At 36.0% G+C, this 23,448-nt stretch overlaps 1 protein-coding gene across 5 annotated transcripts in view; it reads left to right on the forward strand.

Annotated features, from left to right (window-relative positions):
* LOC140240879 (band 7 protein AGAP004871-like) overlaps window positions 1-23,244 on the forward strand; it is a 165,403-nt gene extending 142,159 nt beyond the window's left edge. For 3 of the 5 annotated variants that reach the window (XM_072320653.1, XM_072320655.1, XM_072320656.1), the window contains exons 6-9: window positions 2,614-2,669; window positions 15,773-15,851; window positions 16,860-17,029; window positions 22,529-23,244. In XM_072320653.1, coding sequence (XP_072176754.1) covers window positions 2,614-2,669; window positions 15,773-15,851; window positions 16,860-17,029; window positions 22,529-22,550 — 327 coding nt within the window. In that variant the 3' untranslated portion in view covers window positions 22,551-23,244. Of the gene's footprint in view, window positions 1-2,613; window positions 2,670-15,772; window positions 15,852-16,859; window positions 17,034-20,120; window positions 20,192-22,528 lie in introns of those variants that run through there. The other 2 variants (XR_011902044.1, XM_072320654.1) reach the window with 2 other exon arrangements.
* Window positions 23,245-23,448: the final 204 nt, after the last annotated feature.

Raw genomic sequence — 23,448 nt, forward strand, 5'->3', positions numbered from 1 at the left:
TCCTTAATGGGTTAATTCAAGAAAAGACAGCATAGTGACAATTTATTATTTTTTTTTCTACAATAAAATGGGTACCCTGCCGGTATATCACAGAAACTGTACCCAAGAAACTGCAAAGGAGCCAATCAGGCTGAAAATGGGACCTTGCTTTTTGTTCAGAAAGACAGCAGTTTGATGTGTTTACTATGTCCCGTTTGAATGTCAAAGTTTAAGAACACTTTCATAATAGAAATCGTCCAATTTTATGTTGCAATGCTTTTGCAGGATTTTGATCTTTGAGTTTGACAAGCTATATAATAGAAAGCTTAAAAGTCTGGCAAATTCTAGAGCAATACTAAAATCAGAAAATCAGTATGCATTTGCTTCCTAAAGATTTTGTTGTGATGAATAATGTAGTGGTCCTTTTACAGAGTTATATTATTGGCTTATATAGGTTTTGTGCACAGACCTCATTTCTTAAAAGCTTGGCTTTCCCCAAATCTGTTCTGATTTGCTGTATAAGATTCTGAGATCATATTTATTGTGCTAATGTCACTGGCAGCTTGCCAATCAAACTCAATGGAATGGTCCTAGATGATAATCACTTTTTATATTATCATTTTTGTTTGTATGGACAGCTATCATGGTGTGTGTATGTATATTCTAGTATTATAGTGTTTACTATTACTTATTTTATCTGTTACTCTAGTGTATTCGTAATCAGCCTGATTATAATCACTGACTTTGTTAAACTATTTCATGATAAGATGATTAATTTTATAATGATTGTCCTGCAACTTATAGTTATCAGGTTTATGATTATGACAATGATTTGTTCTATGCACCATTTTCAGTTCTCCTTTTTGAATCATAAACATTCTGTTTTCTAGCAATGTGTGTCTCCTACATGTATAATTCAAATGTTAATCATCTAGAAGTAGAATGAGTCTCTTATTGTGCTGGAAATGGTTCAGATTGCTTGGCCTATCATGTAGGAGAAACTTAAAGATATGTGTCAATTACATAACTGGTGTCAGTTGCATAATTATATAGCAGAAAAAAAAAATCATTGTACACACTGTGAAAGGAGCTTACAGCTGATGCAACAGTGGAGATCAGTTCAGAATATCTTCTGTGCTATTGTCCAGAATCTGCGCCTTCAGTTTTTCAAATTGTTGCTCTACTATAACACACAAACTTATGCGTCATTCATGCCCCTGCAACAAGCATGAGTGATAATGAATGGATCCGTGAATGCATCGCTGCATTTATGGACCCCCATAAAGAATAATTTCTGCAATGCACTTTTTTCAGACAGGGCGGTCAGGAATATGAGAATCGAGGGAAATTGATGTGAATTGAATGAAAGTGAATTATATTCTCCTGACCCTGAATTAATTTGTTCATTTGTCCGCCCTTTATTGTAGCTGAGACACCAGACAGATAAGCACAGAGCCATTGCAGCTAAGAGTGCACTTAACAAGATGTTTTTTAATGAATGCTGTGTTTGTGAAATGTGCAGATATAATCCATTTATAAACTGACAAGAGAATATGTGAATTTTGTGAGGATCTGAAAGGGGTAGATTAATGTGATTATCTTTAGAGCAAGTCAGTATGGCAAGTTCACTTCCCCCCCCCCCCCCCGACCTTGTTTTTTATCATTTCAAAAGACAGGTAGTGTATGTACTTTTCATGGATTCAATTACAATTCCATTCCTCTATCAAGACATGCATGGATATACACTTTATGGCTTAATATGTGATCACCTGATGACTGCTTACTGCATCATTACCTCCGCCAAGGGAGGAGGTTATGTTTTCATTATCGTTGGTTTGTTTGTTTGTCCGTATGCAAAATAACTCAAAAAGTTGTGAACGGATTTAAATGAAACTTACAGGAAAGATTTAAAATGACACAAAAAAGGAATGATTAAATTTTGGCAGTGATCCATGAGTTTTTGTGGATTTTATGAAGGATCTTTGATATTTTGGCAGGTACTGTAGGGTAAATGAACTTGGGAGTTCAAGCTGCGCTTTTTTAAGGTTTTCATATGCGCACCAAAGTGCATGCTCTAGTTTCTGCTAGGGCGAGGCGCACCGCGCAGCAGAGGGTTTATGACGTACATTGTAACAAAGGCTTTTATATTGGGATATCGGGCGATTTCTCAGCATGCATACGTATGGATGGAAATCACTGATCTTTATGGAAGAGCAATATCATTGGTGCAAAGTAGCTGCTTGGCAGAGGTATGCGCTTTCAGAGTGCTTTTCTAGTTTTTCCTGTGATGCATGCTTTCAAATATCAGAAACTGTTCCAAATGCAACCGTGCACCAGTCTGAATGCCAGCTTCAGCAGAAAAATCAACCCTGCAAAGAGTGTTTATAGCGTCATTTTATGCAAAATGTATGTTAAACAGGTGATTTCTTTTGTTTGTGTGATTTGTTGATTTGATTTATTTATGCATTCAAATACAAATTGAATGCGAATTTCAAAAGCACAAAAACAAAGAATAACAAGTGCGGTGATTTAGAATGATAATTTAACACTATAAAAACAGGTGATTTTACCTGTTAGGACCATATTCAGTTATGTTGTTGTTTTTTTCCCCTTTCCATCTTATTTTGCCTTTAGTCAAGTCTTGATGAGGCCACCGACCCATGGGGTATCAAAGTGGAACGTGTTGAGATGTAAGTAGCATTCACCAGAGATTTTAACATACGGCATCAAACTATGGAAAGTAGGCATCACTTCTCAGATATCTCACTTCAATGTCCTATTTCGTATGTCATTATGCTTCTATAATATCGTACATATAATTATGTGACCCTGCATCACTAAACCAACAAAAAGTCCCCAGACATGGATTTTTAATTAAAGACAGATTCTAAAAGAGCAGACTGTAAGCTTTAAAATGATGTATAACTAAATTCAAATGGACTCCCCTAACCTACCTAAATACTGGAAAGAAAGCACACATTCTGGAAAAGTGTGAACTGAGAAAAGAGGCTCTGAAGTACTAGGTCTATTCAAGCGCTTAGTCTTTCACCAAGCTGCTCTAGCTGTGCAATGAAAGGGACCAAACACAGGATGTCAACCACCGGAGCAACAACAATGAAGGAATATTACATTAAGCTGAAATTCAGCATGTTCGCTTAAAACATTCTGTCCGTGATTATTGCCAACTTTCAAAGCAGTAGCATTATCCTGTCTAACATTATTAGACTTGAAAGTGAAGAGTGTACAAAGGATTTCAAGAAAGGAAAGGGGGTCTCTAATACAAACCTGCTCATTCTACTCTCCCCCCAAAAGGGGTTGTACAAAAACTGCTGAAAACACACTTTCCAAATCGTGTTATGATCCCAAACTAAAAAAAAAAAAATGATGTAGAAGAAAGATAGCTCTTTCAGAAAATATGAAAAACTCAAGATTGACTTACTTGACCCATTTCACCTGTTTTGAGTCCTCACGTAAAATCAAGGGGTGCGACTTTTTGCTTGTTTTGTGATGCACGGTCACATATAGAGTTACATTGTATAACTCTCAATATAACTTGTTGTATTACTATTTATGGAATTCATTGCTGTGGAACAAGAAATTTAACAGATTACATGTAATATCACCCAAAGTCAGAACGTTGTTTAGGGGAGGAAAAGTGCTTTCATTTTCTGGAGCAGTCTTCTGGAATGCTTTACCCACTTATGCATTCTTAATTCACCAATTGAGACAAGTTTCTCTAGAACCCTATTTAAAACATATTCTTGATTGATATTCATTTGCACTTCATAAATTCTTGTTTTTTGTATTCATATTTTATTTCTGCTTCACATGTGAACAAGTCCCACTGAGACGTGCAAGAGTGTTCCGATCACTAAAGTGTCCCCCTATATAAATAAGACGGAATAACGATGAAAATAATAATGATAGTTCCCATAGGTTGTCCTTGCTTGATCATTGGCCCCTGCCAAGGCACTTTGTATGCAGATGGGTGAACCAGCCCTGTGTCATTCTGCCCCATCAGATGTGTGGTGTGGTGGGGAGATATATTCTGGGCTTCTGTAGAATCATTCACCGCCAACCTGAGCCAAGTTGAGCTGTCTTGGCAGCCCCCCCCCCCCCCCAAAAAAAAAAAAATGCTGTCAGGATTAATGGAATAATGGAAATGCAATTTAGCTCACCCAAAGTGCTTTCTAGCTATCCAGGCATCAACTGTCAACAAAAACTTCCATTAGTGTATCGCATCTCCACTAGATTGTGAGTCCCATAAATTAGAAGCGGTCATAATTTCTTTTACCATCAGCTCAATGATAAGACAACCTACTTGCCAGAGATATTTCAGCCATTGTATCATACAATATCAGAAGTTTAGGCACGCACAATTGGATTAAGTGAATTTGTGTGCAGCATTTGAGAATGCTAGAGGAAGCATATACTTTTATGAATATATTACAAGGGAAATACATTTCTTCTCTTCCTGTGACATACAAGGATATTTGAAGAGTTTGTTCGCAAAAACCGATAAGTCCATATTTGCCAAATGGAGATATTTGCGATTAGAGGTCAAGAAAAATAAAGAGAATAATAAGTAAATTTTTGCTTCTTTTGACCATAACTTCAAAAAATGTACCTTTATGTGTAGTGACCAATATATCATTTAAAAGGTATTATTTTGTACATTATGACAGAGACCGTACTTCAAAATCTTCAAAAATGGACTTATCGGTGTTTGCGAACAAACTCTTCATTTATGTTATGGTTTTGCATGTAATACATCACTTAGGATAGGGCAGTTAAAGCATCCCAAAATAACCTAAACAAAGGATATGAAAGGAAAGACATTGTTGTCATGTGTTTGAACTCAGATGGTCATTAGCCCCTATGGAAGTTCCAGTATACCTAGTGACTATTAAGATGCCTGCTGATATAGATATCTGATGGTAGAGTGCACAAATTTCATGAGATTCACATGCAAATGGTTATGGGCTACAAATTTATGCTTTGAAAGAGAACACAACTCAATTGCTGTAGGTATGTTGAAATATAAGGCTTGTCCAAAAGAGGGCTTGACAATAGTTGTATGTTGTTGCATGATGTAAATCCACTTTTATAGAGTTGAATAGTTTGTAAAAGGAGCCAACTCCATTCTTGTTAATTTGAGATATTTGTGATTAAACCTGCTATAAAAAAAAAATGAGGAGATACAAAATATGGAATATGTTTGATCATATCTCCCAGAGTATTCCTAGATAAGAAGTAACTAAGGTATCACTGGAAAGGTTCTATTTTGCTCTATCTGACGATGGACATACTTTGAAATGTTTCAAAATGGCGCTTCACCTTTTTTTTTTTTTGGCGTTCAAACTCTTCCATTGTAAGATGCATCAGAAAATTTGACATGATGTCATGTGGTCTTGCATTGATGCATTTTGAGCAAACCTTTGCCGAAATGTGAGGGACGCGGCACCAAGAAGCGGGAACGCTGATAATTACAAATCCATTCCACATCAGCCTCTTTGGGTTTGATGCTGTGTCAGTCAATACTAAAATGGGTAACACAGCCTTGCAACCAAACCACTGGAGCGCTGAAGAGTGCATCCCTTGTGATTTTACCAAACAGTGGTGACATTGCATTTATTGACAAGTATAGGAAAGCTTTACTGTAGCTACCCACTTTCAGTGGTTTAAGTCTTTTCCTCAATCTTGTTTATGTATGTATCTATCCTGTTTACCCGTTGAGGACGGTTTGATTTTGCTACAACATACATTTCGCATAGATGCTTACCTGAGTATACTCTGGACTTGTCCTCAGTGGTTCAATCCTGTCTACACTATGATATAGATTGGGAATATTATACTACATAAGAGTGAAATTCTTGCCATTTCTTTGGGGCTATAATTACACTACTCCAGAGAATCTTTATGTGCTAATACAGGGTATTTACACTTTTAACATCCAAGCATATCAGGGAAATATTTTTGAACAGATTTTATTGTTGTTTTTATCAAAGCATGCAAACATAAGAGAATGAAGGAATAAGAATACAAAAGCTCCTGTGTGGGGTAGGGAGACTACCTCCCTAACCCTCCCTCTGCTCAGCATCTACATGCCCTTGCGTGTGTGTTCCCCTTCCAAGATGAAATATGAAGAGTTTGTTTGCAAAAACCGATAAGTCCATATTTGCCAAATGGAGATATTTGCGATTAAAGGTCAAGAAAAATAAAGAGAATAATAAGAAAATTTTTTGCTTCTTTTGACCATAACTTCAAAAATGTACCTTTATATGTAGTGACCAATGTATCATTTAAAAGGTATTATTTTGTACTTTATGACAGACATCATACTTCAAAATCTTCAAAAATGGACTTATCGGTTTTTGCAAACAAACTCTTCATATATTCTTGCCCCATCCCCTCCACTGGAAAGGAAGAGAAATGAAATCCTGCTAAAATTGTGTCCCTCCCAGATATCCCAACCCTATTGGTTGCTTCTTACCCTCAGAAAGGTCCATTATGTTTCCAAGTTTGAAATCCTACTTATTATGTGAAAGCCTGGATGGTGAAAAATCAGTTCACTTGGCTCTTGTCTGATAGTAACATGTGTTCCATTTCTCTTATATGTATGTAGCGTACAGTTTGTTTTTATCACTTTTTCTATCCTGCCGCACTTTACACTCAGTCCTCTCTCACAAATATTCATGTCCACTGAAAGTCCATCTACAGCCAAACAAAAATTGTCATGTCCAAAATACTGCAGAGTACTGGTGCGTATGTCTAGCCATAGTGGTCACCTCTGGTATTTAATTCTCCGCTTTCAGGAATGGGATGTGTCATGTTTCAAGTCTTCAGGGAATAACTTTATCTAGGAAACGATGGGTTACTTTTAAAGGAAGCTGTGGTAGACGGGTTTAGCTGTACTTTCTGTTCGCACTGTGCTGTGCAAGAAACATGGAAACCGTAATAAACAACAAGCCTGGAAATAACTCAAGTCATCGGCATGGTAGGCCTATGGTTCATTCGATAAAGATGGAACTATTTGAATAGGAAGAAGGAACTTGCAGAAAAGAATTACACAGTTAAATCAATACCTGCAGGATTCGCAGTGGCCCGGAAAAAGGGAAGAATAAACACACGGAAATTGCAACAGACGAAATGGGGTCTGACAGAAATGAGCATGTGTGGGATATGCGTACGCAGCACAAGAAGTAGAGCAAGTGATGTGGGGAAATTGGGCCCTGGTAACCTGCACAATTTATTGCATGAACAATGTTCTCTTAGGTGCAATCCACTTGTATTCGTTGCTATTTGGATGTTGCCTTCATCCATAGATTCTCACAGATAAAACACTATGGCATCCTACTGCCCCCAAACTGAATATTCCAGCGATTCTTTATACAAACATATAAATACAGGGGAAACTAATTGAAGAGTTTGTTCACAAAAACCAATAAGTCCATTTTTGAAAAGTTTGAAGTACGGTCTCTGTCATAAAGTACAAAATAATACCTTTTAAATGATATATTGGTCACTACATATAAAGGTACATTTTTGAAGTTATGGTCAAAAGAAGCAAAAATTTTCTTGTTATTCTTCTTATTTTTCTTGACCTTTAATTGCAAATATCTCCATTTGGCAAATATGGACTTATTGGTTTTTGCAAACAAACTCTTCAATTGTAACAAAATCTTCAGCACTGGCAGTTTTCTTCATTATATTGACATTTCATTATAGCCAAATGGTAAAGTGTATAAATTGACCTGTTGAGGATGGTTTGATTTTGCTACAACATGTGTTTCCCATAGACACCTAACCGAGTACACTCGGGAATAGTCGTCTATGGTTAAGATGATATAGATAATGATAGTGGGACCTGAATTTTTACCTTTATGTTGTATCAATAATTTCATTATGCTTGCGTGGTCATTATCACATAAGTGCACTGTAATGAAGTAGCTAGAGGCTTCATTGTACACCTTTGGATGATATAACAAAATCAATCAGTAACAATAGTTTTTGTTCTCCCATAAGTTGACCAAAAAGTCATCTTTTACAGAGCATTAGAGAGGGGATATCGGTGTTGGGGTCAGGTTTTGTTGTGGGGTTGTTTGTTTGTCTTTTTTTTTTGCACCATTGCATTTGACCTACTTGAAACCATATCATAACTTAGTCTTCTGAGAAATATTACTTGCAAAATCTCTTTTCTACGAGAAGGAAACTGCTTCTACTTAGAGCTGAAATTCAAAATGGCAGCAAGGATATGGAGCTTGGGTTTTCTTTTAATACTCATTGTTCTTTGGAGTAAGTAATTATTTACCCAGTCTTATAGTCAAGGCAAAATATCTCGTATGTGTATGTGATACTCAAGAAGTAAAGAGTAAAACAAAATCAGCTTAAATCTAACATGAAAATGGCCTGATGCTAAAACTCTGATGTGCAAAATAAGAATGAATAAACATAATCCAATCTGCATCATTCTGGTTGATTTTTTTTTTTTTATGTCATTGTCGCTCACTGTTCAAACAAAGCTGGCTTGTGTTGAACTGTTAAACAAACCTAACACTGGTAGCTTCCCAGAGTTGAAGAAAGTTTTCCTTTGGTAAACATGGCATATATGCAAGATGCAGTGCAATATTCAAAATTAAACAGTTGGCCTACTGCCGTGGCACTGATCAACCTTCCATGCAAAGCAAAATCTCCCTATGCCACCAGTGCGAACCATCAAAGTAATTTGTCTGCTGGCTCTAATAATCCCCCACAGCTGCCGACTAGATTCTATTGTGCCATGTAGATTGCAGTGCATGTCTGCTTCCTATACATGGCTTGCTGTAAATTCAAAGCCAGCATGCACTGTTGGTTACACTATTTGACCATCAAAATTAAGTGGAATGCAGGGCCCATTGCTGTTTGATTATTATGACTGCACCTTTTTTTGTCTTTGTGCATTGATATGTTCTAAAGAAAATCATATGAGACTACATGAACATTGCAGACATTAAGCACAGTTCTGCATGATTTCTTAGCAATGAAAAGAGATAAATACCTAGAAATCTCCACATTGGTTTCCATGGAAACTATCTGCAAAATTGGGTAGAAATTATAGAATAACTTACAGTTAAATGTGTCAGATATTACAATCTATAATATTTTGGGGAATTTATGGTATTTTTCAAAACTAGATTTTACATTTGGCATAAGGTGTGGTCATAATATTCTAAATTTATGAAAAGGAAATTTTCTTGATGTAATTATTTTCCATTGACAGAAAGCTGAGTTTAGTGTTTAGGTTAGCATGTCTGTGACTTCATGTGTGTTTTCCTTGTTGGAAGCACTGTCTAAATGAGTGCCGGAGAATATGGGGTAGGTTGTTAGATAGACTTTCATTTTAGAATATGAAGAGCAAACCATTACCCTTTGAATGTGTCAGAAATTGATCATATATGAAAATGTGCACAGGGTTCTTTACTGTTCGTGCGCCATGCAGTATAAACCTCGTGTGTGCCAAATTTGTGACCCACCACAACAAAACGATCAATAAGTTTGAAATGTTTGTTTTTTAGATTCCAACATAATCAAAAAGCTGATATTCTAACATATTAAAAAAGCTGAGATTCTAAGCTTTAAAATGATGTATAATGCACCTTGTATGGACAAAGCAAACTCTACAAAGTTAAAAGTGCAATGAGAAAGTGGGGATGTGAGACAGGGTAATTACCAGAATAGTGGAGAAAACAGGCTCTAAAGAACTGTGACCATTCAGAAGTGCAGAACTGTAGGACTTATCAGAGTAGGATTAAACTTGATACAGCTTTCAAAAAAACATACTCCTCAAATAATCTTAAATCTCAGGACCTAATGTTGTATACTTTTTGAGTTATGCTTAGTTGTTTCAAAGCTTCAATGCTTCAAATCAAACGTTTTTTGAATGGTTCACTTTGAAGTATGAGCTGGAGTGAATCAATGATAAGGACTATTTTGAATATTTCTAGTAAAGATTAGACCCTAAAATTTTGTCAGGTGGTAGATCAATAAATGGACTTTCAGAAAATACCTAAAACAAAAATCAAACTTTTACACCCCAGCCTGGGTATTTCAGCTGTTTACATGAAAAGTCTCATCGTGACTTGTTGGTCGTTTTGTGGTGGTGGGTCACATTTATTCTGCTACATCAATGCATACATGTTTTGGGGAAACATTCTGCCTTTCAAATCCATGTTACATTTTGTAGATTTTTGTTATGCTGGACATGCACTTATCAAAGTTGTAGAGAAAATTCCAAGCTTTGCTGTGATGTAGATTTTGTGACAGATTTATGACTATTTTCTTTTAAATGATCAGTAGCTGCTATATTGTTCAGGCGTGACTTTTGCCCACAGAACAATCACAGAGACTTAAAATTTACTCAAAAATTAAATAGGAAACATTGCTTGATATTCAATCACCATACAATGCATGCTACATGTGAGAGGAATAGAATCACAAATGAAGGTTTCATTGTACTGTGGCATTTGGTGATTTATCAATTAGTTTGGGCAGGTTTGTGCATCTGAGCAAAATAAACGAACTTGTCACACCGTCGACTGAGTTTGGTGTGCCAACGTGGCACATAAAGAGTTAACCTATTCAAGACAGGAACCAGGGCCCCGTTTCATAAAAGATGTTGGGATAGCCAATCTTGCTAGAAGAGCAACTTTCAGGACATCAGCAACAATCAATCAGGAAGTTGCTGTATTCCTGTCATTACCATGACATTTGCCATTCCATTCGAGCAAGAGTCGCTGTCATAGCAACTTTTCATGAAGTGAGGCCTAGGTCTTTCATGTACTGATGACCCTATAGAGAATGGAAACTTCTCGACAACAAAAGGGTTAACTTCAAGGGGTCAGACCTATTATTTAAATGTCTGCTGCTGATCAAAGTCTTTAGGGGTGCTGTGGCATAATGGATAAGACTCTTGACTCTCAGTCAGAGGACCCAAGTTCAATCCCCACCCAGTGCTGACATCCTTGGACAAGATGTTTTTATCAACTACACTGTCTGTCCCCCTCAACCCAGATATATATCCTGGCAACGCTAGGGTACTAATAATGGCAGGGCTTTCCAGTAAAGCAATGGTCCAAATTGAAGAGGCTACCCTTGATGACTAAGCCATTATTATTATTATTATTATTATTATCATTATTGTTATCATTATTATTATTATTATTATTATTATTATCATCATTATTATTATCATTATTATTATTATCATTATTATCATTATCATTATTATTATCATTATATTATTATTATTATTATTATCATTATCATTATTATTATCATTATTATTATCATTATTATTATTATCATTATTATTATTGTGATTATGGTGATGATGATTATTATTACTACTTTTATTTTCATTATCATTGATATTATTATCACCATCATTATTATCATTATATCTGACCTTTAACCATTACTCAAGATTCTTGCAGTGTTCTTTGCTAGGTTACTGTAACTGCACAAGTGTCTGTCATCAGCCACAATGATAATTCCACATCTAACTTAGATAACACTGTGATGAGCCATTTTCATGTTCTCTTGCAAGTCTTTATGCTGTTCATTTTAAATTGTTAGAGATATTATGCATGTCATGTGAGCAAAGCGAAACATACACATGAACCAAAGAACATCAACCCTTCTTGTGTCTGAGAATTAAAGGCGTAATTTACCCTTTGCAGATGAAACAAAAACCCAGCATGAGTGCTTTAGAATAGTCCTAAAATGTGAGTTTGGGATAGAAACAACCACTGTAAAAATTTGAATGCAAATAATCATTGTTAAGTATTGTTAAATACACAAAATGTGAACAATAATTATGATAGAAATGTTGCCAGAGTAAACCTTCTACATGCAGTTATGGTTTAATGAGAAAATTCTGATATCTCCTTATATTTTAGGCTTTATTGCAAAAATTTTATATGGTATGATATTTATACCCCCGCCACACGTAGTGTGAAGGGGGTATATAGGAATCACCGCGATGTTGGTCGGGCGGGCGGGCAGGCAGTCGTGCGATCGGTCGGTTGGTCTGTTGCAAAATCTTGCGTCGCGAACTTCTCCTACAGTTTTGAAGCAATTTAAATGAAACTTAGGGTAAATTAATGATATTGAGGTATAAAATGTAGATGTGCAAGACATGTTTTTTTGTGTTTGTCGGACAATGCATTGCCATGGTAACCATAATTTTACCAAAACCTTGTGGATTGAATAACTTCCATAGTATTTAAGCAATCAATTTCAAAATTGGTATCTATGATGATCTATAGGTGTAGTTATGCAAGACACTCTTTGTGTTTGTACTTGACAAAGCGTTGCCATGGTGACCGCATGTTTTCTTCGAAATCTTGTGGAGTGAACAACTTCCACAGTTTTGAAGCAATTGAAATCAAATTTGGTAGGCATTATGACCTTGAGGCATAGATGTGCAACACATAATTTTTGTGTTTGTCGGACAAAGCTTTGCCATGGTAACCATAATTTTACCAAAACCTTGTGGATTGAATACAGCCCACATCATTCAAGCAATTAAGGTCAAATTTAGTATGTATGATGGTCGGGAGGGGTAGTTATGCAAGACACAAATGTGTTAATATAAGAAAAATGTGTTGCCATGGTAACCACTCATTTTTGTATCAAATTGAACCATTTAATCTATGAAGGTGAAATTTGTGTTTATGATGGTCTTTAAGTGAAGTTTTGCAAAATGTTCTTTGTATTTGTATTGGACAATGCATTGCCATGGTAACCACATGTTTGTTTGTTTGTTTTTTTTTAAATCCTGTGGAGTGAACTTCTTCCACAGTTTTCAAGCGATTGAAACCAAATTTGGTGGGCATTATGGCCCTGAGGTATAGATGTGGAACACATAATTTTTGTGTTTGTCACACAAACCATTGCCATGGTAACCACAATTTTACCAAAACCTTGCAGATCGAATAACTTTTCCATCATTCGAGCAATTAAAGTCAAATTTAGTATGTATCATGATCTAGAAGTGTAGTTTTGCAAGACACCAATGTGTTAGTTTAAGGAAAATTTGTTGCCATGGTAACCACTCATTTTTGTATCAAAATAAACCATTCAAGCTATGAAGGTCAAATTTGGTGTGTATGGTGGTCTTTAATTGTAGTGATGCTGGGGGAAAGCATGTTTCCATTTGCTGTAAGTTTTATACTCAGTGTCAACTCTCTAATTGTACAGTAAACTAGAATTATTCTGTTTCCAATTCGACAAGTGCACAAACTTGGTATTAACGTCATTGACCTCATGACGTCACATGCTATAAAGCAACACTAGGGGCGGGGGTATTAATCACCTTCAGTGATAATTCTAGTTTTGTGATAAAACAAACCTACACATATGCATCAAATGTGATTTCTTGAACATTTTTTAAATCACTGTTCCCAAAGATGAACGGGACCTTAAACCCTTACCATGCTGTCTTCACCAATGTCACACCATTGATGTCTTGACCTGATTGTAAGTTAGCCAGCCTACTAAAAAGTAACAATGTATCCCAGTCCAGTAGAAAGGCCATTATGGCACAATAATGATATGGGGAATTTGTTAATTTCTATTAATTGGCAATTACTTTCCAGACATCTATGAAAATAGGTGAATAAATTACAGTTACAGTGAGAAAAGGTTTGAGATAGAACACTGCAGCATGGAGACAATGAATAAGAGAACAAGTAACTGTGTACATAATATACTGTGTGATGAAAAAAAATTATTAGTTTGCAGGATTGCGGAAGTTTTGCCAAAAAAAAAAGGACAAAAGACACTTTGTTCACATGTGTATGTGCATTAGCATGTCTTGACTGACAATTCGAATGCTAGTAAAACTCGACTGGTGTGTATGAATTTATTTTCCTACATGATTAGTTCACATCCTTTATAAGTGAGGGTATGAGGTTAAGATTGTGTTTTAGGCCTTGCAGGACTGTAAATGGTATGATAGAGCACACGGAAGTTAACTGCTATATTGAATTTTAAAAAAAGGGGGGTATCATGCTCCCAGTAGGCCTATGTCTAGTAGAAGAACTGATGCAGAAAGATGTAGATGTAAATTGATGCTATGTGGTGTAGTCATAGCATAATACACTGAATTTACCAACAGAAACTGAATTGTGTACATTATAACATTTTCACATGGGCTATTTCCAGGGGGCTGGGGCTCAAATTCCAAGGTGGGCTGCATGTTGCTAATCATGGTTGCCCATGATGCCTCCTGCATAACCTCTCTTCACACAACAAAAGTGAACTTGGCCGTACAGGTGTTATTCCCGTGCGGGCCGCTTCTGTGGGCGCGGGGGCGAGTCAAAATATCAGAGGGCATTGGAGAGGGTGCCATTTTATAAACATGTGTGCCATCTTTGGAAGACAAACAGGAACCCTGATTTTCCCCCTTTCCTATTCTTCTCCTTCATCTGCAATGTAGGGGAACTGAAGTGAGGATAACATTTGAGGATTGGTGTTAACAGGGTATGAAATTACGATAAAGTTTGAATGTCCTTGTTACAAGCATGAGCTTCGGATAATGTGTGAGAATTTTTGGTCTGACATGCATGTACATATTTATGCGCAACTTCGGAACCGCGCGCCCGGGCATCACAAATTTGGTGTCAAAAGATGTGGGAGACTCAAAAGAAAAAAGTCATGAAACTTCGCGGCGATAGCTTTTCGCGTTAGCGATTCATTGCACGGAACGTCGAGGGGGGGGCCTCGTAAGGGTTCAGTGAGCTGTTTGACTGAAAATAAAATTTTTCAGAATGACAGGAATTTGAGCAGAGGAGTAAGTTTGAACATTCTTGTTATGAGTGAGAGCTGAGTGAACATACATGACTAGAGTGAACATTTAGGGTGTGAGTATAAAGCTGGGGATAAATGTGAGCTTTTTTTTTTTTTTAGCTGAGAATAAAGAATAAATGCTCTGGTCGGGAGAAGAACATAAGCTGGAGATTAATGTGAGCATTCCTGGTACAAGATATGGTGTGATGGTACAAGATGAAAATTTACTTTAAGCATTCTTGGTTAAAGTATTAGCTGATAATAAGGATCCAGCAATTGTTGATAGGAATATGATCCTAGGTGTTGTGACTCATGATAAGTTTATATTTGTTGACATATGACACAATATGTAAACTTGTTCTTTGCATATTTCACTTATGCTACATAAGTGCCTGCTTAAAAGATGTGTCATATCACATATAAACATACCTGTTTTAAGCTACAACATTGTACATCTCTTATTTTACCACTTTTCCAGAACACAGTTTCACCATTCTTCTCTTCAGTACACTTTGTTGAAGCCCTAGACAAGTTCACATTATATCACCTTCTTTGTTAACCTGTTTGATTTGATTTTTTTTTTAATCTGATTTATTATTCTATGCAATATCGTTGTACATCAACCCGTTGAGGACGAGTCCCGAGTATACTTGGGCAGGGTTCTATGGGAAATGTGTGTTGTAGCAAAATCAGTCCGTCCTCAACGGGTTAACATACACGTTCATGTACACATTGTTGATGCTTTCCCACAAACACTTGCGAATGTATACTTCGGACTAGTCTTCAACAGATTAACCTGTTGAGGACAAGTCCCGGGTATACTCGGACAGGTGTCTATAGGAAACGCGTGTTGTAGCAAAATGAGCCTGTCCTTGAAGGGTTGAGTTAGGGACCAGTCTTCAACGGGTTAAGTTAATGATCCTGATGGATTAATGTGTGATGTTATATCATATTCTGCACACAGTAAGGATGTGCGTCTGCCAGTCCAACTCCAGAGGGCGATGGCTGCTGAGGCAGAAGCTGCGAGGGAGGCACGGGCAAAGGTGAGATAACATCTGCTAAGGCTGTGTAGTATGTCATTCAGACCCAACTTCTACTTGAAGTGGCATACCTATTTGCCATTCTCATCTTGTGATGTAACCTTTGACACTGTTCCCTTTTTTGTCATTTTTCCTGTGTTTATTGATATTCAATATCTCTGGTGTTTCTCTGTGTATCTTGAAGTTCTGTCTCCTATATACGACCATTATTTTTATCATTCCTCTGTACATGCATATGTGACCGTGCATCTCAAAACGAACATAAAGTCGCACACACTGATTTTGCATGAGGACTGAAAATAATGAAATGGGTCAACCTAGTCGACTTGACTTTTTCATATTTTCTGAAAGAGCAAGTCTTCTTTTACTGTATGCTAAAATTTGGTATCATAAAACGGGCAGGAAAGTGTTTTTTTTAGCAGTTTATCTCGAACATTTTTGGTAGAATAGTGTGATTAGGTGTGTCTTTAGAATCCCTTTTTCATTTCTGAAAAAACCTTGTCCACACTCTTCACTTTCAACTCTAATAACTTTTGAAAGGATAGTGCTACTGCTTTGAAAGTTGGCATTAATTATGGACAGAATGTGTTAATGAGGCATGCTTAATTTCAGTTTAATTTGATAATCCCTTCATTGTTGTTACTCTGGTGGTTTACTTCCTGTTTTTTGTCCCATTCATCGCACAGCCAGCACGGTTGAATAGACACCGTACTTCAGAGCCTCTTTTCTCAGTTCACACTTTTCCTGAGTTTGTGCTTTCTTTCCAATATTTAGATAGGTTAGGAGAGTCCATTTGATTTGAGTTATACATCATTTTAAAGCTTAAAGTCTGCTCTTTCAGAATATGGTCTTAACTAAAAATTCATGTCTGGCGACTTTTTGTTTGTTTTGAGGTGCAGGGTCACATATGTTCAAATCTCTCTGTGGTTTCAGGTCCATAATTGCATCTTTCAAATTGTTCTCCATCCCAATGGTATATCTCTTCTTCTTCTTCTTCCATAAACCCAACAGGTTATTGCAGCAGAGGGAGAGCAAAATGCATCCAGGGCCCTGAAGGAGGCAGCAGACACCATCTCAGAGTCGCCCACAGCCCTCCAGCTGCGCTACCTCCAGACCCTCAACACCATCTCGGCCGAGAAGAACTCCACCATCATCTTCCCCCTCCCCATTGACCTCCTCAAGTAAGTCGACGGTTATACGCCCTCTCGTTGCCGGCCCTGTCACGACGCCACTCATTTGCAATTCATAATTCAGCGTAAAAGTTGCTTTCCGAATATGATGCACATACCTAATCTCTTATCTCTTCACAAAATTCTCAAAATGTTGCATGAGTCGGTTTCCAGTAACACCTCAAATTATTGACTCTGATCAACTGAGAGGCGTCATGGTTTCTTGGCATCTTCTAAAGAAGCAGTTCTTCTATCTACATCAAAAGCTTAGAAACAGAATTGAAGGAAAACACAAATTTTCTTCTTTTTTTGCTTACCCTTGCTTTTCCAATCTGATGTCGTGTATTTCACTGTTTCACTTTTGTGGAAAATGATATTGCACATTAGGACCTTACTTTTTTTACTGCTAAACCTGGTAGAAATAGCATTGGTGCTTTGGAATAGTAGTGAATAGGATGTTTGCCAGGAATGCATTAATATTTCAGAGTTATTTGATAACCCCTTCTTTATTTATAATACAGTGCTTTTTGTGCTTTACCTCCCTTTTGACTGAAGGCTCAAAGGATGGTCAGTCATTGAGCTTAGAACAGCCAGTAAACTTGAAAGATTTTTTTTTTCCTCAAAATTAGCAGTTCAGAATTACTCAATTTTTCTACCACTGAGAAGGTACTCACACCTTGCCAAAGCTAAGGATATATATGAAGAGTTTGTTTGCAAAAAACAATAAGTCCATATTTGTCAAATGGAGATATTTGCAATTAAAGGTCAAGAAAAATAAAGAGAATAATAAGAAAATTTTTGTTTCTTTTGACCATAACTTCAAAAATTTACCTTTATATGTAGTGACCAATATATCATTTAAAAGGTATTATTTTGTACTTTATGACAGAGACCGAACTTCAAAATCTTCAAAAATGGACTTATCGGTTTTTGCAAACAAACTCTTCATATATATATTTTTTTTTTCATAAAATCTTTTTTTTTTTTCATAAATCCTGGCCCCAACCATAAGGTTTGCATGCAGTGATCAATGTATATTAGGTGCATTGAAGGGGGGAGGGGGGGATGGTTCCCTGGCCTTTAAGCACTCTCATGACAAGCAAACATAGTCTAAAACATAAAAAAGCATATTTCTGAAATTTATATATCATTATTTATGTTCATTCTCTTGCTGTGGGGTAGCTCTGGAAATAGCTTTCAAATATTCATATGGTTGTCTCCTCCTTTTAATATTTCACTGCACTCTGATTGAAGATAGTTGCCCTGAACCCACTGAGGATGAACCGATTTTGCTGCAACACATTTCCCATAAACACTTCCCCGAGTAAACTCAGGACTTGTCCTCAGTGGGTTAACTGCATAGTAGCAAGTTCCTCCTTTTGTAAATTTCAAAGTGACAGTGCAATTGAATTTAAATTGCCAGATTGGCCTTATTTTAGGTTGTCTATCTATATCCGGTGACCATTTTTAACATCCATGGGTAATGTGCACCTCTTTATGGTACTTTCCTGTTACATGAAAAAAAAAAAAAAAAATAGTCTGTCTGACCATGGACCCTCATGAAAACTATGAAGTAATGTACATTGAATTGCATGCATTTTGTACCCTTTTTCAAGGTCTTTTTTTCTGCTTCCTATTTTTTTTTTTGCTGCATCACTTACCTCCTCAATTCTAGTGCAAACTGATTTCACATGCAAAATCTAACTGATCATTCATGCTTTCAGTAATGTTCAGAAGGCTTGAAATACAATCTTGCATATTGGCATTCTTTAAGTCATTCTACAGGTTGTTTTTTTTTTCTTTTTGTCATTCTCGTTTGACCCATTGCACATAATTGTTATGAAATGATGTTAAACGAAACCATGCAAAGTCATTATCATTTTTAAAATGAATTGCGAAAGAGTGTGCATATCAATTATGTTTACCTGCATTCTAATGCATGGCATATGGCATTTAAATGTGACCGTGCACCACAAAATGAACAAAAAGTCGCACACGCTGGTTTTGTGTGAGGACGAAAATAGGTGAAATGGGTCAACAGAGCCGATCTTCACTTTTTCATATTTTCTGAAAGAGTGGGTCTTCTTCTACATTATGCTAAAATTTGGGATCATAAAACAGGCAGGAAAGTGTGTTTTTTAGCAGTTTATCTCGAACATTTTTGGCAGAATATTGTGTCTTTAAAGTCCCCTTTTCATTTCTTAAAAATCTTGTACACACTTTCAACTCCTATATCTTTTGAAAGGCTGATGCTACTACTTTGAAAGGTAGCATTGATTAAGGACAGAATGTTTTAATAAGCCATGTTTAATTTCAGTCTAATCTGATAATCCCTTCATTTTTATATACTCCGGTTGTTTACAGCCTGTTTTTTGTCCCATTCATCGCACAACCAGCTCGGATTGGTAAAGATTAAGCGCTTGAATAGACACTGTACTTCAGAGCCTCTTTTCTCATTTCACACTTTTCCTGAGTGTGTGCTTTCTTTTCATGATTTAGATAGGTTAGGAGAGTCCATTTGATTTGAGTAATACATCATTTTAAAGCTTAGAGTCTGCTCTTTCAGAATATGCTCTTAACTAATGTCTGGCGACTTTTTGTTTGTCATGTGGTTCCATGAGAAAAAAAAAATCTCGATTAAATCTGATGATAATAATAAAATTGGCTTTGATAAAAATATTTGTTATTCTTTTATCAAATTTCAGATGGTTTTGGACATACATGTATTGTTTCAGATTGCATCACATGCATTAAAATGTAAATGAGTGACACTTGCATATATATTATGAAAGACTGAAATCATACTTGTTCATCATGTCTGTGCCTTTTTCTCCCCTGTCTTTCAGATATCAAGAACATAAATTTTAACCACTGCATTTGCATATTATTTTTCAAATGAAATGTGACACTTTAAATTCATCTTAATGCACTTAGTTCTTCCAAGTCTGTAATTTTACAATTAAAACATCTGGGTCAACCTCTTTTAATGAGTCACATTTTGTTCTATTCTTCATACTCCTCTGCTCCATTCTTGGTTTCATGCATAATCATTTTGTTCAAAACTTCTTTTATCTCAAACTTCTTTTCTTTATCTGATGCACAGGAGCCTACAGAAATAAGCATGAACTGCATTTTCATTGTTACTCCTGGCTTGAAACTTCTTCACATTCATAGGTATGCTTTCCTTCATGGATAACATGAAATACATTGCACTTTTTGCCATTGTGACTGTGCACGGGGAAACTTGCAAGCTCTGACTTCAATATCTTATATATTTGTTTGTTGCAAAGTGTAGTCTTGAAATTCTCTATTGCCATGTTGTGAAAGTGGACAGATTGTCACATTAGTGATGTTGTTTACATAGGAGAAGGGCATGAGAATGAGACTACATTGTGCCCATTGATTTGACCATTTTGGTTGATGCCCTTTTAGACACACTATGAGGTGTAACACTCTTCCTTTAAATATCAGTGTATAGAACAGTACTTTTGTTTGTTTAGTTTTGTTTTTGTTTTGTTTTGTTTTTGTTTTTTGTTTGTTTGTTTGTTTTTTTTTTTTGGGGGGGGGCATTGAATTTCGACAACATAAATCAGCATGCCAATCTAAAGCAGATGAATTACCAAGTTTTCCCAGAATTGTGACTCAAGTAAATTTTTAAGTAAATGAAAACTTGATGAATAGCTTATTATTCATATTCATAAACACGGTGTTCATATCCCCTTTAGGAAAAGTGTAAGTAGACAGGTTATGACTTAGAGTTCTAAAATGAGGTTATCCCAATAGGCAAAATTTGTTGTCATTTCTAGGCATTTTCAAATTGCACTGCCATTATACACAGTCTACTCTGTATAACTTGAATCGTATAGGTGCACCAATGAAATATTCATGTGTCTACTCATTCAATCACATTATACACTGTACATGTAAATGCAAATATGTGTGTCCTCTCTGCCATTGAGTTTTAACCTGCTATTTATTCTAATTATGGTCAGCCCTTATCTTAATTTAGTCATTCCATAACACAATTTACTACTTGTGTTTCATTTTCTTTTGTTATAGCATGTTGACTGCAAAATCTAAGTGTTATTTATGTCTGTAGTTTCTTTTATCTTTTCTTTGAGCAAGGGTGCAAGGTTGCTAATGTGAGATCTTACTTTTCTTTTGCACTCAAGCAAAGTCAAATCTAACACTGATTTTGGACTTGACTTGCTGCAAACATATGCCTGTATAACATGTAATTTTCATTTTTTTTTTCCAAGCATATTCATGCTCAACCTTTGTAGCATATTATTATAATGGCAATTCCAATTACGTATGGTTGTGACAGAATATGATCCCCTCATCTAACTTTTGAGGCTTGTCATCTCCTGTATTCTGAAACCATTTCTTAAATACCCACTTTGTAAGGATTCCTGTGTCCATGTGATGACCTAACCACATTCCCTGTGTCCTATTGATCCTTGAATTGTTTAAATTCACTCAATTCATTCTTTCTGAATTGTGCTTTCACATTAAGTTTGATCCGTTATAAAGGAATTATGACATGAAAAGAATTCCTTTGACAAAAAAATTCCACGCAGTATCTTGTCTTAGATATAAAGCAATGTTTTTGTGAGTGTCTGTTTGTGTCTGTGCATCCATGTTTGTGTGTGAGTGTGCCTGTGTGTGCTAACTTTTGAGGCCTTATACTATTATTAGGTAGAAGGATAATGCTCTCTAAGTATTTATCAGTCTTTTCTCCCCAAATTCCCCCACCCTGCATATGCTGCATGCCGGTAAAGTGATGACTTATCTCGTATCCCGATAGACAATTTGATCTTCAAATTTATGCAGTCTATAAAATGAGACTAGATTGGTTTATGGGAATTGTTCTTAGTGTCTCAAAAAAAGCTTGTAGCATTATTCACTTCCATGAAGAAAAGGACATCTTTCTGAAATGAAAAGTGTTTATTGTGTGTGTGCATGTGTATATGAAGGGTTTGTTTGCAAAAACCGATAAGTCCATTTTTGAAGATTTTGAAGTATGATCTCTGTCATAAAGTACAAAATAATACCTTTTAAATGATATATTGGTCCCTACATATAAAGGTATTTTTTTAAAGTTATGGTCAAAAGAAGCAAAACTTTTCTTATTATTCTCTTTATTTTTCTTGAACTTTAATCGCAAATATCTCCATTTGGCAAATATGGACTTATCAGTTTTTGCAAACAAACTCTTCATATATATATATATATATATATATATATATATATGTACAAAGATGATTGACACAATTATAATCATGCTCATATAGGACAAGTCATAGTTTGTGTCTGATTAAAATTCTGATGGTATTAATTTTATGAGCTTTTCTTCAACACTGCTGTCTTCGTTAGTTTGAATTTTGTATTGCAGAAAATGTCTGTTGCATTTTTTAAAGGGTATGCAACATGTATGCAATGTATACGTTGTCCAAGGCAATCTGTGGTCTAATTTGCATGTATTTGTTTCTACTTTATGTCACATTGCAGCAGCGTAACCAAGAAATACTAGCAGCAATCTACCAAGCAAGCAAACAATTATGGAGAGGAGAGATTGGAGGCCACCAAGACATTTTGGTTTCTCTTCTGTACCCAGTCCATACCAGCTCTTCTAAGAACTACACCACATCCCCATTTTTATATAAATACATATATATAATTATATATATTACTGTGTATGAAAGAGACAATGTACATCATAAAAACTTGAATCCTATGCTGTGTTTGTAGCGTAATCTGAGTAATTTCTCGCAAACAGTGTATACCATAACTTCAGGTGAGTGAACATTTTAAGTCGAGCTGTGCATTAGTGTCTACCCTAATCTTGTTTCAAAGAATTTTCACATGCAGTGTTTGCTTTAAGAGTCAAATCAGTCATAGTGATGAAGGGAAATGGCAGAGTTGATGATGACATCAGAATAATACAAAGGGAAGGAAAGATCCACAACTAAAAATGTTAATTCTTTTAGTTCTGGTCTGGGGCAGTTCCAGGAATTCCCTAAAGAGGGGATGCCATTACAAAATTAAAAGGGGGTGCACCTGCTCCTCCTTGATTTTTTTTCTTTTATTCATTTTGTTTTAACAAAAAATAAAGGTGGGTGCATGCCTAGTGTTCCCCCACCTAGATCCACCACTAGAGCTTTAAGTTAAAAGAGACACTGTTTGAAAAGCATTTGTTTTGTTTTGTTTTTGCTTTTGTTTTTTGCACTGGGCAAATTTAGGTTTTCCATTCATTTCCATTATCTTGACAATACAACAACACACATCACAAGATCATACACCTTGAAGTCATTATCGGGTGTGTAACAAATATTGTGCTTGTTCATTGACCACTGTTCAGCAATTGACAAAGCTGTTCATTTGTGCAATGTTTAAAGAAAGTCTTGAACTTTATTGGAACAAAAAAAAAA

This window comes from Diadema setosum, chromosome 17 (genome assembly GCF_964275005.1).
Source record: "Diadema setosum chromosome 17, eeDiaSeto1, whole genome shotgun sequence".
NCBI lineage: Eukaryota > Metazoa > Echinodermata > Echinoidea > Diadematoida > Diadematidae > Diadema > Diadema setosum.